Source organism: Crocuta crocuta, unplaced genomic scaffold, assembly GCF_008692635.1.
Source record: "Crocuta crocuta isolate KB4526 unplaced genomic scaffold, BGI_CrCroc_1.0 scaffold39, whole genome shotgun sequence".
Classification (NCBI taxonomy): Eukaryota; Metazoa; Chordata; class Mammalia; order Carnivora; family Hyaenidae; genus Crocuta; species Crocuta crocuta.
The window spans coordinates 5062212-5078613 of NW_027533334.1; the positions used below are offsets into that span (position 1 = coordinate 5062212).

Genomic DNA, 16402 nt, shown 5'->3' on the forward strand with positions numbered 1-16402 from the left:
ATTTGGAAATTTATCTTCCCCACCATACCGCTCCCCCTTATGAACACCACACACCCAAATTCTGAGTTGGACAACCTGGGGAGACCAAATGGGGAACCTGAGGATAAAGCAAGATCCTGAAGGATCAGGAGGACTTTAGGTGGAAACAGAGAGAACAGAGAGAGCCACACATGGAAAAGCAAACGGGCAAGCAATAGAGTAGGGGACAAGGTGTAAGGTAAAGGGCCAGTATGCAGAGGGCCCTGACTACCTTCATCAGTAACTTGTGTTTAATTCTCTTGGAAATGATGAAATCAGTGAGAAGTTGTGTTTTTTAAAAAAAAAAATTTTACATTTATTTATTTTTGAGAGACAGAGTGAGACAGAGCGTGAGAAGGGGCAGAGAGAGAAGAGGGGCAGAGAGAGAAGGAGACACAGAATCCAAAATAGGCTCCGGGCTCTCAGCAAGCATTCAGCACAGAGCCCGACGCGGGGCTCGAACCCACGAACCATGAGATCATGACCTGAGCCGAAGTCGGACGCTCAATCGACTGAACCACCCACGCGCCCCTGATACGTTTTATAAATGGGAGAGATCAATCCATTTCTTGCCATTTTCTCCTATCTACAGACATGATCACGACCAAGGTCTTTGAACATCTGGTCCCTCTACCTAAAATGTTCTTAATCCTCCTTCTTTCCCTGGAAAACCCCTACTGACAGTCCTTCAAGATGTGGCTCAAATGCCCCTTCCTGCAAGCTTCGTCCCACCCCCACCCCTCCCAACTGCCATCACACACACAGGCCCATAGGTCCTCTCAGCTTTCTGTTTATATATCTCTGTAGCAGGACTCATCACTTACAATTTGTATTACAATTGTCCATCACTACGTTTGTCCCCTCCAAGTCTACAGGCCTCTTGTAAGGGAGGTTGTATCTTATCCCCATCCCTCTCGCATGGCTTGTACATGGAAGGCACCAGAGTGTATGAGAGCTGGTAGATTAATATGTGCAAAGTGGAACAAAAGGGAAAAGAAAGTGGTGGCAGAAAGCTCAGATGGATTCTAATAGTTCAGAACATGAGTAAGAGTTCATGTTCCTGGCAAGGGACAGGACAGGTAGAAAAGAATATTCAGCACTTGGCAAGTATGATTAAAGTGTAGCAAGAAAGTCAGGCATATCTTTACACCTCTAGAGTGGGTAGCTGGAGGATCGTTACATCATTCGCCACGATAGGAAATAAAAGCAGACCAATGAAAGAAGTGGAGAAGGAAGGAAGGGAAAAAAAGAAAAGAAAGACAAAGAGTTCCATTTATTCACATGCTGTTGGAGCCCCTGTGTCTGAGCTTTAGAGGATCATCTAAGAAGGGATATCTAACCAACAGAAGAACAGAAAAAGGGTACAGACCTCAGAATGTAGGTCAAGATGGCGATTTAGAAGTCATTGTATAGAGAAAAGAATTTTCTTTTAAAGGTTCAAAAGTATAACTTGGGGATACATTAAAAGTCCTATCAGTTCATCAGTTTCTAGGGGCATCTCCCGGTCGCCTACCTGGATGCCTGGTCATACATGTATTCCTCAGCCCCAACGGAAGCACTCCGGAATTTCTGCAAAATTTAAAAGTCATCAAAATTAAAACCAAAAGGTAAGTCATCATGCAAAAGAAACAAAAAGTGACAAATGTGTCCAATCTGTTTTATCCTCACTTCACAAAGGAAAATAATACATTTTTTAGTATTGTGTTTTCAAGGACAATGAAAATTGTGACCATTTGTGCACAGAATTCTCATATCACCTGCACACTGAGAATTACGCTGGACAGAAAGGGTATTCATGCTTTGTATACTGTTTACACATCCCCAGGCATTGCAAAAAGTGTCTGCAAGTACTGGAATCTGTTTCATATAAAAACATCTCTTCCATTTTCTATCATTGCCAATGGATATCCAAAGATCACAAATTCTTTTTTGTTGTTATTTATTTATTTATGTTGCAGGGAGAGGGCAGAGGCAGAGACAGAGACAGAGCACACACAGGGAAGAGGCAGGTATAGAGAGAGGAAGTCATCTGAAGCAGGCTCCAGGCTCCAAGCTGTCAACACAGAGCCCAGTGCAGGGCTCAAACTTATAAACCACAAGATCATGACCATGACCTGAGCTGAAGTTGGAGGCTTAACCAACTAAGCCACCCAGGCGCCCCTCAAAATCACAAATTCTTAGTTAATGGAACACTAATTACAGAAAGGCCACACAGCATAAATAGCATAGGGCAATATTTAGAGTGGTTAGGAGCATAGTTTCTGGAGCAAAACTGTCTAGCATCAAATTCTAACTCTTTTGTAAAAATGTTTCTAAATGTTTATTTTCAAGAGAGAGACATAGAGAGGCAAGGGATGGGAGCAGTGGGGGAGGAGATGCAGAGAGAGAGACACACACAGAATCCAAAGCAGACTGCAGGCTCTGAGCTGTCAGCACAAAGACAATGAGGGGCTTGAACAGGGAAGGGGCAGGTAAAGTGACCATGACCTGAGCCGAAGTCGGATGCTCAACTGACCAGGCCATCCAGGCACCCCAAATTCTAACTCTTTAACATGCTACCCATATAAACTGAGGTAAGTGCCATATTTTCTCCATCTGCAAAATGCTTACTTACAGTGATTAGAAGGATAAATGTATTAATAGATGTAAAGTACTAAGTACAGTACCTGGTACACAGTGAACTCGATATATATGTATTAAATTCTATTATATAGTAATCACTTGACCATATTCAGTGCCCTTCTCTAAGATCTTTATTACCACGATATTGTAAGAGTACGTTTTGGAGGGAAACTCTAGGTCCTGGTATTATGCATGAAGAAGCTTAGATCCAGGGATATCCAGTTGTTATTTAGAGCAAGCAGGAAGCACTTGCCCACATTTTAAAACCTTTCCAGAAGTAGATTTGCAAATGCCCCAACTTGATCCTGAAGTGAATCTAACAGAATGAAAAAGCACTTGGTTGACCACACACACCTGCACCTCCCAATGTGACTTTTTTCCAGTGTCTCTTTCAAAAAAACAAGTTTTGCTGCCTCTCTTTTCTTGACCATAAACTTCCATTCGTTGGCCACATTTCAAAACTCAAAACTCTTCACAGGAAAGAGTTACTCACAGCTATTTTCCAAACTTTCTTCACGATCCTTAACCACCATCTCTAGAACTCAGTTTATAAGTAAAATACACATGATGCTTCTTTCTATGCAGTCTCATAAATTTCCTGGATCCAAGAAAATGGTTTGCCCTTCAAAGTTTACTCATGTGCATCCTAGGAACTTGTTGACTGGTCCAATAATTGTGAAAAAAGAATCAAAGATACAGATTTGCGTTTCTTTTGCATTCAAGCAAGCAATCAATCAATCAACAAAGCATTCAGTGGGAATTTTCTGGGGCTCTACTGAAAGTTGGTTGGAGAGATGGACAAATTCACATCAACAACAACAACAACAACAACAAATGGTAGAACAAATGACCTAATGTGAAAGTCTATTTTGAGTCATCCATCCATTCATTCATTCATCCATTCATTCATTCATTTTTCAGGTACCCTGGCTGGAGAAGCACAAAATGGCCGTTGCCAGGAGAGGAAGGTCAGCCAGATTAAAGGACAATTTCGTGGATACTGTGGAGACCGTTCTAACCCTTGGAAGCTAAAGAGAAGCTAGATTAACCAAAGAAATTGAGAAAAAGTAATCCAGGTGAGAGAAGACCAACGTGAGTCAAGACAAAATGATGGTACAAAATGTGGTGTGTGCATGGGGCCAAGGACACGGCCTGATATGATTACAAAAGGAGGACCACAAATATACGTTAAACATTTAGTTTCTCAAGCAACTGGCCATATTTTCAATACTGAATTGCCATAGGTGGCTTGTGGCTACCATACTGGAGAGAATAAATAAATAAATTTTCCTTCCCTGTAGAAAGTTCTATTGGCCAGGGCTGATCTATGAAAAAGAATTTATACTTAGTATAGTTAAGAATTAGGAAATTTTGGAGTTGAGAGGGTAGCATGATGAAAAGGGCATTTGAAAAAGAGATAGAGGAAATGCATTTCCAACGTCTCCTTTGAAGGAATATGCAGGAACCCATAACAACACTAATACAACATAACTAATACTGAATCATCAGTGTTGGTAACCACAGGCCTCAGTGAATTTATTGTTCACGCCACAGAATTCTAAAGCCTGAGGACAGAATTAAACATATTAAACTTATAAATTCTGTGGTTCTAACCCCTCAGGTGATGTGAGAAGGTGTGATATGCTACAACTGTACAGACTCAAAGAGACTACATGCTGACTAAAATAGAGAATCTTACCCCAATCAAGCACCCTAATAAAGAACTACGAAAAAATAAAGATAGTAAACATGTTACCAAAATGTCTAAGCTTAAAATTTTATCCTTAGGTATTTTATATTGTCGTTATAATTAAAACATTAAATGTGTGGTCCACCTGGAAAACATCACAGTCCTTCATGAGACTTGATCGCATTGATGGGTCATGCAGCCCTACATGACTCAGTATGGAAAGTCATACCCTAAATGTTTGGGTCACTCTGGTTACAGGTACCAAGTTCCCACAACTGTTTGGAAACCTTTTCATATAATTTGTGGCACGCCCAAAGGGAAGCAGACAGCCAACATCACTATACTCTACTGAGATTTGCTGTGGGCATCTATACATTTCCTAATCATTTGGACTGAGAAAAATGAGAGTAAAGAAGGTATGGTAACATATATTTTAAAGACGACCCTGAAAGGACTTGAGATGTCAGGCGATGTTAGAATGTTATATGTAAATTTTGAATGTTAGAATTCTACTGTTCTTTCTTAGCTGGGAGGAAGGAGACATCTGCCTAAGAGTCTACTGCAAAAAGACAAATGATTCTTTAACTGGCAGAAAATCAGATATTTTCTGCCTCCATGTCTTTGATCAGCCACCAATTTCGTGGGTCTTATTCATTCATCCACTCTTTCAGGAAAGACTGAGTATCTACTCCATATCAGGCAGTGTGCTAAACGCCATGGGTACCAAAGTGAGCAAAAAGAGAAGAGGTCTGTGCTCGCATGAAGCTTCTGGTCTACTAGAGGAAACACACTCATTCAAAAAACTATTCATTCAAAAAATTACAAACTGGGTGCAAGCACTCTGGAGAAGAGCAACAGAGTTCTAGGAGAGCACAGCACGACAGAGCGAGTAAAAATCAGTCCCCCTGACAATCAGCCTTTGTGTATGTTCTGGTGGCACACAGATAAGGCCAACAGAGGATAAGTGCTGTTTCCGACAGAAGCCCAACGACAGGACCACAGCTACAAAAGTGAATCACACATCTTCCTTCTGAGGGACTGTTGCTTTCTTAGCAGAGGCATCCTCAGTCCTGCTTTGCTTATTTCATCTCCTAAACTACCTGGGTAACTATGGTTACCCAGTTTCCAGACTGCCTCAGTGTCTTCTCATACCTAATCCAAATTTGGCTGTCACTTCCGTAATCCCTCCTTATACTTCTCCAGGATAATACCAAACTCTATGAAGACCTCCTCCCAACTCTGTGTTACAGAGTTGTTCCTAAGGGTCTCCTGCTGAAGCAAGCTAAATAAATGTAACTCTGATTACAGGTGTGTTCATGGTAGTTGCTGGTAAACTTAGATACAAAGAAAACTGACTACTAGGAACTGAAGGAAGGGGCCAGCAAGGGCTTTCCTGAAGAAATCACATAGGAGGAAGGCTGTGGGAGATGGCAACGAATATTCTAGAACAGTGTTGTCCAATAGAATTTAGTGTAAAGATGGAAGCGTTCTATATCTTTGTTGTCCAATACAGTAGCCACAAGTCACACTGAGCACTCAAAATGGTAGTTAGTGGGACTGAGAAATTAATTCTTGATTTTAATTTTAATTGCCACATGTGGCTAGTGGGTATGGCATTACACAGCACAGTTCTAGAACATGGAGAAGCATGCACAAAGGTCCTGAGGCAGGAGGAAGTATTTCAGGTTCAGAGAACTGAATGGAGCCCACAGCAGAGAGCACAAGGGGGAAAGAGGTAGAAGATGAGTTGGAAAAGGCAGAGGAGAAGAGAATATGCAATGCTTTGTATACTTCTAAAGATTTATGTCTTAATCCTAAAAGCGATGGGATTTAAGTGGGGGGGGGGCATGACATAATCAGATAAACATTTTGAAAACACTATCCCTGGTACAGTGTACAAAAGCAGTATTATAGGCCAGAGAAAATGACAGACTGGGCCAGCATGGTAGTAGCAGAATGGAGAAAAATGGATGGATCTGAGAAATACTTAGAAATATGGATAGAATTGGTAATGGATGAATAAGGGAGGGCAACGTATCAAGAAATATCCTGGTTTCTTAAGAAACCAGGATGGTGGTGCTACCCACTAAGGTGAAGAACACATAGGAAGACTACACATCAGATTTGGGATAGATGAAGAGTCATACACAGTTAGCTATGAAGGTCTAGAGCAGAGAAGAGAGAACTGGGCTGGAGAAAAAAAATGTGAAAGTCTTTAGGATACACATGATGACTGAAGCTGTGGCCATGAAGCCAAGAGCATTGTAAGAGGAAAGTGTGATCAAAGTATCAAAGGGTGCTGCAGAGTACCAGCTTTAGCAGACATGGGGCTTCCATAGCCATCGTGTTCAGGAGGTGGGAAGATGACAACTATGAATCTGAATAACAGGTCATCCAATCACATCAAATTTGACTACACACAGAGAAACAGAAAGCTTCCTAAAGTATGAAACGTATATGCTAAGCGTTTTCCAAAATGTTGCTTGATGCAAAAACAAATGGATATAATAAAATGATAGAAGTCTGATGGTACCATATGCATTCTGTCAATATGTTTAAAATAAACATAGCAAAACCAAGTACATTAATCATAAGTGAAACTATGTTCCAACTTAGTACTTGATTCAGTATTTTTAAGATTTTGTCCTTTAAAAAATTTGTTTTTATTTAGGTATAGTTGACACATAATGTTACCGTAGTTTCAGGTGTACAACATAGTGAGTCAACTTCTCTATATATTATGCTACCGTCACCACAAGTGTAGCTACCATCTGTCACCAAAGGCTTCTACGGTATCACTGACTATATTTTTTATGCTGTGCCTTTCATCCCCATGACTTATTCATTCCATAACCAGAAGCCTGTATCTCCCACCCACTTCACTCGTTTTGCCTATTTCCCCCACCCTCCTTCCTTCTGGCAACCAATAGTTTGTTCTCTGTATTTATAGGTCTGATTCTGCTTTTTGTTTGATTATTCATTTGTTTTAGTTTTTATATTCCAAAATGAGTGAAATCGTATGGACTTTGTCTTTCTCAGACTGACTTATTTCACTTAGCATATGCCCTCTAGGTCCATCCAGGTTGTTGCAAACAGCAAAATCGCATCCTTTTTTGTGACTGATTATTATTCCATGGTGTGTGTATGTGTGTGTGTGTGTGTGTGTGTGTGTGTGCAAGATATAGATATATATATCTTTCTCTCTTTTCTCTCTTTCTTACTAAGGTATTATTCTTTAAATCTATGGGAGGAAATGAACTCCCAGTTAAAAATTTATCATGCTGGGGTACCTGGGTGGCTCATTCAATTAAGCGTCTGACTTCAGCTCAGGTCATGATCTCAAGGTTCATGAATTCGAGCCCTGCATCGGGCTCTGTGCTGACAGCTCACAGCCTGAAGCCTGCTTCAGATTCTGTGTCTCCCTCTCTCTCTGCCCCTCTCCTGCTCACACTCTGTCTTTCCCTCTTAAAAACAAACATTTTTAAAAAACTGAAAAAAAATTAATCATGCTGGACAGGGTTTAGATTCAGGATAACTTCCAGTATCAGTCTCCAGATGAATATAAAATCAACAACTAACCATCATAGATCTATGGGTATGACAAATAATCATTCTTTGCTTTCATTTCAGGATTCTGTGCAAACTATGTTAATTTGACAAGTAATATACCAGGGATTGAATTATGAAATATGTGATAGAAATATCTGGTGCTTGTCCATGTATATAGTTCTTATCCCTAAGCACATGGCAGAGCTAAGCTTCTCAGCCCCCTTGCAGTTAGTTAGTAAAGACCACGTGACTAGTTCTAGCCAATGAAAGATGAACAAGAGTGATGCAGGTCACTATCAAGTCACAATATTTACAAGTCAGTCTGCAATCTTCATGATTTCGCTTCCTCAGCAGAGGGGATCCAGAAGCCACATATAAGATAGAAATGTCACAAGATGGAGGGAATCTGGATTCCTGAATCATTGATTAGAAAAGAGGTCTGCAGACATGTATCAGGATTATTAGTAACAAGAAATAAACTTTTACTATATTAAATCACTGAGGCCTTGGGGCTCCTTTATTCATACACCTAGATAGACTAATTTTAACTGACATAAAACTGTAGTATGGAATAAGCAAATTCTTCTTTCCATTTTGATTCTTATTATGACTGTACATACAATTTTTCTATCAAAACTCTTCCTTCCACGTCTTACGTTTTACATGTTTCCTTAAAACATCCAATGTGTTATTGCCTCCCTGATTTGTATTTATCAGTTATACTCTTTTGCATATTAGCTGTGTGTTCTTTGGCACGTTTCTTAACCTCTCTGAACCTCTGTCTTTTCATCTGTAAAATGGGGAAAATAACACTTTTTTGGAATTATAGTAAATATTAGAAATAACATGTGTAAGCCACAGTGCCTGGTACACAATACTACAAAATAAAAGAGCCATCATTATTTCACTTCTCAGACAGACAGATAGTAAGCTTCTAGATGACAGAAATCAAAGCATGCTTCTTTCTGTCCTCTCCTCCCACACCTAGCACAGCATCTAAAACCAGTAGAAGTAAGTATATACCAAATATTATTACAAAGGGACTGCACAATAAAATAGCTAAAATCAGTCCATTAAAGAACTTTTTAATGTTATCACTGTCTTAAAAAAACTCCCAGCCTCAGTTGAGCCAAACTGCTCACTTCTCTGATGCCCACCTACACACACACACACACACACACACACACACACACACACACCAAAGAATCAGTCTCTAATAAGAAATGAAATTTGTGGGGCGCCTGGGTGGCTTAGTCGGTTAAGTGTCCGACTTTCGCTTAGGTCNATGAAATTTGTGGGGCACCCGGCTCATTCAGTTTAAGCATCTGACTCTTGATTTTGGCTCAGGTCACAATGTCATAGTGATATTGAAGCCCACATCAGGGCTCTGTGCTGACAGCATGGAGCCTGCTTGGGATTCTCTCTTTCCCTCTCTCTCTCTGCCCCTCCCTCACTCACACGTGTGCTCTCTCTTAAAATAAATATTTTTAAAAAATAAAATTTGCGAACTCAACAAGAGTCCTAGACATTTTAATCGTTGGCCTGAAAGAAATACTAGATTTTAGACAAATTTTTCTTACTGAAATTTACTTGGTGAAATTACTCACCTAATCTTATAACCAGTTAGCAATGCCATGAATAAAGCTCATAAAGATCTGATTCCATTTAGTTCATGTCAGATTTAAATACAATATGAAACATAAACACCGATTGCCAGGAGGGCAGCTACACCGAATTTAATGAGAATAGTCTTTACATTGAGTTTCATTAAGTTACTTTCTCATTCCCTTCCAAATAAAACCCAAAATACAATAGCTTCCTTTCACAAGCCTCCTTATCTACCACACAAGCACAACTGATGACACATCCCCCCAACAGTATCACGGTTCTGTTGACATTGGGCCACCTCCATGGACTCTTGGAAGATTTCCACATTCGCTGAGGAAAACAGCAGTGGCAATTTTTTAGTGAAAAAGCATGTGCCTGGTGTTCCCATGTGAAGTAAGCTGCTTTTGCTTTTCCCAGTGAAGCACCCCAACTGCTCATGGGCAAATCAAATATGCAATAATACCTTACAAGCTTACAAAAGCTTACAAGATCCCTGTTCAGTTAAAAAAAAGAAAAGAAAAGAAAAGAAAAGAAAAAAGTCTGTTAACTATTTTAAGCAATACGGCCCGAAACTATGAAAGGTAACTTTAAGGCAAGATTTTTATTAGAAAGACATTGGAAGTTTGACTATGAATTTACCAGAACTCAAGAAATATGGTAACCTCTTCAGGGCAGGGAATGTGGCATGTCTCACTCTGCTTTCCCCCCATTTCACGGAGCATGGCAGGAGCTCAGGAGTGGCTGGTGCCAACAGAGGGCCACCAGCGCACCTGCCCACCTCACTCCCCACTGACACTGCAGAGAGCCAGTCCCTTTTGCCCTTCGCCCCTTCTGAAGAATAAGAAACAGCTAATGACATTGACAAAGGACATGCAACTTTGAAAAAAAGTGTGGGTGAGTCACTCACTGTCTTTAGGAATGGAACCATTGAGGGTTACCAGGCCCCATACAGGTCCTGGAGCCCCAACTCTATCACTTACAGCAGTAGGACCATGGGCAAAGGCAGGCTCTCCGTGCCTCAGTTTACTCATTTGGAAAACCGAGATGACAAGATTCGTACATACCTCATAGGGTTTGGGTGAGGATTAAAAGAGTTTAGCCCATAGTCAGTAGGCCCATCAATGTTTACTATTTTCAAATATGATTTAGGATGCACTCACAGCCTCAGGTAGCTGCATTTTGTCCCAGCGGCAGCTAAATGGGCAGCAGGCTGCAGGTACGTGGCATGCTGCCGCCACACTAACCCCCCTGTGGGAAGTTAGAAACCACGAGTTTCGCCTTCGGTAACTGTCTTTAATTGTCCTTGGAGGACTGAAAAATGGGAAGCCACGACCATCATCTCAAATACAGAAGCACGGCTCCTAAATGTTGAGAAAGATGATCTGAATCAATAGAAAAAAAAAACCGCATTCAATATTCTGGGTCAAAAATTGGAGAACTAATCTACAATTTCGGTTCAGGCCATGATCTCATGGTGAGACTATGGACTGAAACAGGCTCTGCCTAAGAGTCTCTTTCTCTCTCTTTCCTTCTCCCTCTTCCTCCTTCCCTCTCTCTAGCCCTCGCCTGCTTGTGTGCTCACTCTTTCTCAAGAAAAATTTTTTAAGTTTTTATTTTTTATTACTTATTATTTTTATTTAGATTTATTTTATTATTATTCTTTATTATTAATGTAGACAAGATGGTCTTTTTAACAAGTAGTACTTGAACAACTGGATATCAATATGGGGGAAAAATGGACCTCAACCCTTCCCTTACTCCATTACAAAAATGAACCATTAACCTATATATAAAAGGTGAAACTATTAAAAACCCAGCGGTGAAAAGCAATAGAAAATCTTTGTGACATTGGGTTACACCAAGACTTCTTTAAAAGTACATAAAAAACATAAACTATAAGAAAAAAACTGGTCAAGGTACTTCATCCAGATTAAATCATCTTGCTCTTTGAAAGATACAGTTAAAAAAAACAACAAAAAAGGCTACCTACCGGACTGTAAAACATATAACGGACATCACATTACTTAAAGGACTCTTAACAACTTAATGAAAAGAAGACACGTAACCCAATTTAAAATTTGGGCGAGGGGCGCTTGGGTGGTTCAGTCAGTTGCTGACAGCTCAGAGCCTGGAGCCTGCTTCAGATTGTGTCTCCCTCTCTCTCAGCCCCTCCCCTGCTCGCACTCTGTCTCTCTCTGTCTCTTAAAAATAAACATTTAAAAAATTTTTAAATAAAAAAAGTTGGGTAAAATATTTGAACAGACATTTCACAAAAGAAGTTATAAGAATGGGCAAATAAGCACATGAATGATGTTCAGCACCACTAGGCATCAGAGGAAAGCAAATTCAAACCACAATGAGACATCATCACATAGCCACTAAAATAGTTCATGTTAAAAAGACTGACAATACGGAGTTTGGGCAAGGATGAGGAAAATGGAAACCCTTGAGAATGAAAATGGTATGACCACCTTGTACAGCTGTCTCTTATAATGTTACACATACATTTACCACATGACCCAGCAATTCTAGTCCGGGGTATGTACCCAGGAAATGAAAGCATATGCCCACATTAAAGCATACACTTGAATGTTCACAGCAGCATTATTAGTTAATAGCCAAAACCAGAAGCAACAAAATATGTCCACTAAATGGTGAGCAGATATGTCACAAACAAATTGTGATCTATGCTTACCGTGTAAGACTATTTAGCAAGTAAACAAAATAAATGTTTAATACAAGCAACAAAATAGAAGAATCTCAAAAAGTGAAAGAAAAGTGAAACTATAGTGACCAGAATGCAGATTAGTGCTTGCCCAGAGCGAGGCAGGAAAAGGTTTCAAATTCAGGGACTCAAGAAAACTTTTAGGATGAGGGATCTTTTTCTATTTATTCTGATATTGGATACAATTACTGAAATTTTCAAGCTGGTGAATTTAAAACAAAGGAGGAGAGAACCTTGTTTCTGTAAGTTCTACAGGCATATGGAAAGAACATGTGGGGTCTCTGTTTGTAAAGTATAAAATGTGCACACATATACACACTTGTTTGTTGATAATACAAATTCTTCCTTGAATATTAATTTCAATTAATATTAAGTTAATTCAATTAACCCAAGTCCTGGGTCTTGAAGAGTTACACGGTTTCGAAAAATGCACAGGCAACATCTTTAGCTACCTTTTGGAAGGTTACAAACTAGAAGAGGTCAATTTAGTGAAACATTTAGTAAAAACATTTGGTAAAAAATTTAGTAAAACAAACGTGCCTGGGTGGCTTAGTTAGTTAAGCATCTGACCTTGTCTCAGGTTGTAATCTCACAGTTTGTGAGTTCAAGCCCCACGCAGGGCTCTGCTTTGATGGTACAGAGCCTGCTTGGGATTCTTTCAATCTCTGCCCCCCTCCTCCACTTGTTCTCTCTCTCTCTCTCTCTCTCTCTCTCTCAAAACAAACAAAAAAAATACAAACTTTTTGTTTTTTTAGAGAAAGATGGAGCACACGAGCAGGGGAGGGGCAGAGAGAGGGAGGGAAGAAGGGGGAGAAAGAAAAAGAGAAAGAGAGAGAGAGAGAGATTATATTAAGCGGAGCCTGTCTCAGGGTGTGGTCTCACCACCGTGAGATCATGACCGGAACCAAAATCAAGTCAGAGGTCTAACAGACTAAGTCACCCAGATGCCCCTAAAACCTTTTTATTAAGATACAAATAAATTTTTTTTTAACTTACAGTTTAATTACTTTGTCCCACTTAAAAAGCAAACAGAAACAAAATCAGCTAGGGGTTCTGGGTTTAGGTTCTGGCTCCCGATGACTGAGCCAGGGACTCACCTCTGTGTTTCCGTCCTTGAAGCTCTCGCTGTAAGTGCTGTCAGGGGTGCTGCGCTGGTCATCCTTGAGGTAGGTGCTATGGCTGGCCATGGAGGGCACGCCATACGGAGTCTGTTCAAAGATAACCACACGTTGCTCCTCACCTTCTCCCCGGGGGTAGTGCACGGGTGGGGCCATGAACACGGGTGTGAAATCTTCAGCTTTCACCACCGTGATGCCCGAGACCGGGATGATGGCCGGGCTCTCGGAGATGTTTGTGCTGTACTGTTCCCGTTTCAAATTCTCCAGGTGGTCTTGGTTTAGAGAAAGATTCACTGGAACAGTCTTTAGGACCTGCACTCGGTTTTCTCCTCCACTCAAATTACTCTGGGCTTCACCGGTGCCAAGACAGTTTCTGCATGGTAANTGACTCCTAATAAAATAACTGATGCCAGCAATAATCAGTGGATGTTAATGTCATTGGGGAAAAAGTTGATGGTGAACTTTACAAGGGAATGCAGTGGATCTTTGCATGACTTGAGGTAGGACAATTGTTTCCCAGTACCCGCGCATATCAAGTGCAGTTGGTTGGGGCGGGGGGGCAGAGTTGACCCTAAATTTAAGCAAGCCTTTAAATCGAATTCCCAGCTCTCGGGAAATACAGGAGGATGGAAGCATGACTTAAACAACATCAAAAGGAAACAAAATGTAACACATCTTACTGACCTGGTTTCTTCAATAAATTAGAGGCATGAAAAAAAGAAAGGAGGGTGGGAAGTTTATTCTAGATTAAGAGAGTTGGAAGAAATAACAATCAAATAGGATGAGTAGATCTTGTTTGGATACTGATCTGAAAAACCAGAGACGTTTTTGAGACCATGGGAAATTTGAGGCAATTGACTAAAGACTGGGAGTTAGGTGATATTAAGGAAGTATTGTTCATTTAGTTATGATAATGGTTTTGAGATTATGTAATAAAACATCTGTTTTATTTAAAGATACAAATGAGAAGTAGCTAGAGATGAAATGACATGATGTCAGGAACTTATTTTAAAGACTACTCCAATTAAGAGAGAGAGAGAGAGAGAGAAGGTAGAGATTAAGCAGGTGTAACCAAAAACTACCACTCTGATCCTGGAGAATGGGGTGGGTATTTGAGGGTTCATTATACTGTCCTCTTTACTCCTGGATATGTTTGAAACCTTTCAAAAGAAAAAGTTATAAAATAGCTTTTTTTTTTTTAAACGTAGGGGCAGGACAATAACTTGAAGGGGGGAGTGGGAAGAACATATTTCACTGTTCTCTAGGCTAACCTCCTTGAAGGAAAAATAAAAAAGCAATGAGAATTTATCATTATAATATTTTCACTAAATTGAGAAGCAACGTGAGCTCACTGATATCCTTAGCACTGAATTACTTTCGGAGCTTGAGAGAGTAGTGTCGCTGGGCTTATGTAAAAGAAGATCTCTTAGCTCTCAGACCTCCTGGCTGGTACAAAGAGAAAGGAAAGGATTTGGAAAATTAATTCTCACCAGGCTGGGATAAAATACTTTCCATTTATACTATAGAATTCTGGGAGAGAGAAGAAGCAAAGAGAAATTTGTCAATGGAAGAGTATTGTGGATAGCACAGTGATTTTACTAGCAAAGTCCCTGTGGTTGATAAAATTTGGGGTCACCTCTCATTTATGGATTATTCTGAATGATACATATTTTGCGTGTAACCCTATCTCCAATGTCTGTGTTTTGTTTTTTAACTAGTGCGTGTGTGTGTGTGTGTTTGTGTGTGTGCGTGTGTGTGTGTTTTAAATAGCCCACGAGAGAGAAAGATTTGAATAAAATTGGTTCTTCCCAGAACTGACCTCTCCTGGCCCCTCTGAGCTGGCCTGACTCTCCAGCAGGCCTGTGCATTTTAGCTTTGATTTCTTAGACAAAACCTCAAAGTGAAGGAAGCTTGAGGAAAGAAGGGTTCCAACATGAATAAAGACACCAGAAAAATACCTAAACTTTTCTGAATCTGCCACAAATTTGTAGAAATCATTCCAGAAAGTAATCCTTTAAAGAATAAAACTGCAAGGCTACAAACATTCTGGCTTTAAGTAATAGCCTGCTTTCGAGGTCAGAACAATACAGTGAATCTGCATATAAGACACGGTGAAATTGAAAAATTACGTTTAATCTGAGTCCAGTTAGCTAGATAATGCCAAACCCAGACCACCCATTGATGTCAGCATTTCCTAAAACTCCATTGTTTAGAATATTGCGTGGAATGTTAATAGATGTTCCTCAAAGAAAGGAATCTTGTGATAAAATCAGTATTCAAAAAAAAAAAAAAGGCCATAACAAACCCAAACCTGGATGGGTCACAAACATCATGAACACAGAAAAGGCCTCCAGGCATTCCTTCGCCTGTTTAATTATAACCCACAATTTCCCAAACTAATTTTACCCCAGACTCTTTTGTGGAGGATTAACTATTAATACTTGTGGATAAAGTCCTGTAAGTTGGATGTAGAAGGGGCTGGTCTACACTGAGTAGCTACCAAAACAAGTGTCCAGTTTCTTCTGGACTTTTATAAGCACAGACCTACTGCCTTCACCAACAGATTCAAAGTTAACCAACTTCTCTACAGTTAGAGTCTGTTTCAGGCCAAATTAATTAATTCTTTAATCCAGGCAAAACATACAAATCCCAAACAAGAAACACAAGTCAAAATATTTGGGGCATTCTTATAAACAAACGTAAGTGAACTACAGAGTTGTATCAACCTAGTTGAATCATCTTACCACATGATGAGGAAATAATTGACCCCACATCATCCTATAATGTGTAACTGCCTCTGTAGAACAGCGGTCATTTCAGAAGCTGGAGAACTTCAGCAAGACATCCAAAAAAAGGATGATTACAGCAAAGTAAGAATTATCGTGAGCTACTGGCTCACCTGCAATAGGATTTAAAGTTGAACCAAATATTGTAATAGGAGAAAAAAATGCAGTGCCTAGAATGGTGCATTAAATATGCTTTTTAAAAAATCTGGGTCATGCCGGTGAGATTTTCAGTTATTTTTCCAAGTGCCAACTTCTAGCTACAGACAGTTGTAATGACACCATGCTA

General features: G+C 40.0%; 1 protein-coding gene across 2 annotated transcripts in view; it reads right to left on the reverse strand.

Moving 5' to 3' along the window:
- Window positions 1–16402, reverse strand: part of GRHL2 (grainyhead like transcription factor 2) — a 165990-nt gene that overhangs the window by 92608 nt on the left and 56980 nt on the right. For both annotated transcript variants that reach the window (XM_077748240.1, XM_077748239.1), the window contains exons 4-5: window positions 13310–13703; window positions 1532–1587 (exon numbers count right to left, since the gene is read on the reverse strand). In XM_077748240.1, the coding sequence (XP_077604366.1) occupies window positions 1532–1587; window positions 13310–13703 (450 nt within the window). The remainder of the gene's footprint in view (window positions 1–1531; window positions 1588–13309; window positions 13704–16402) is intronic.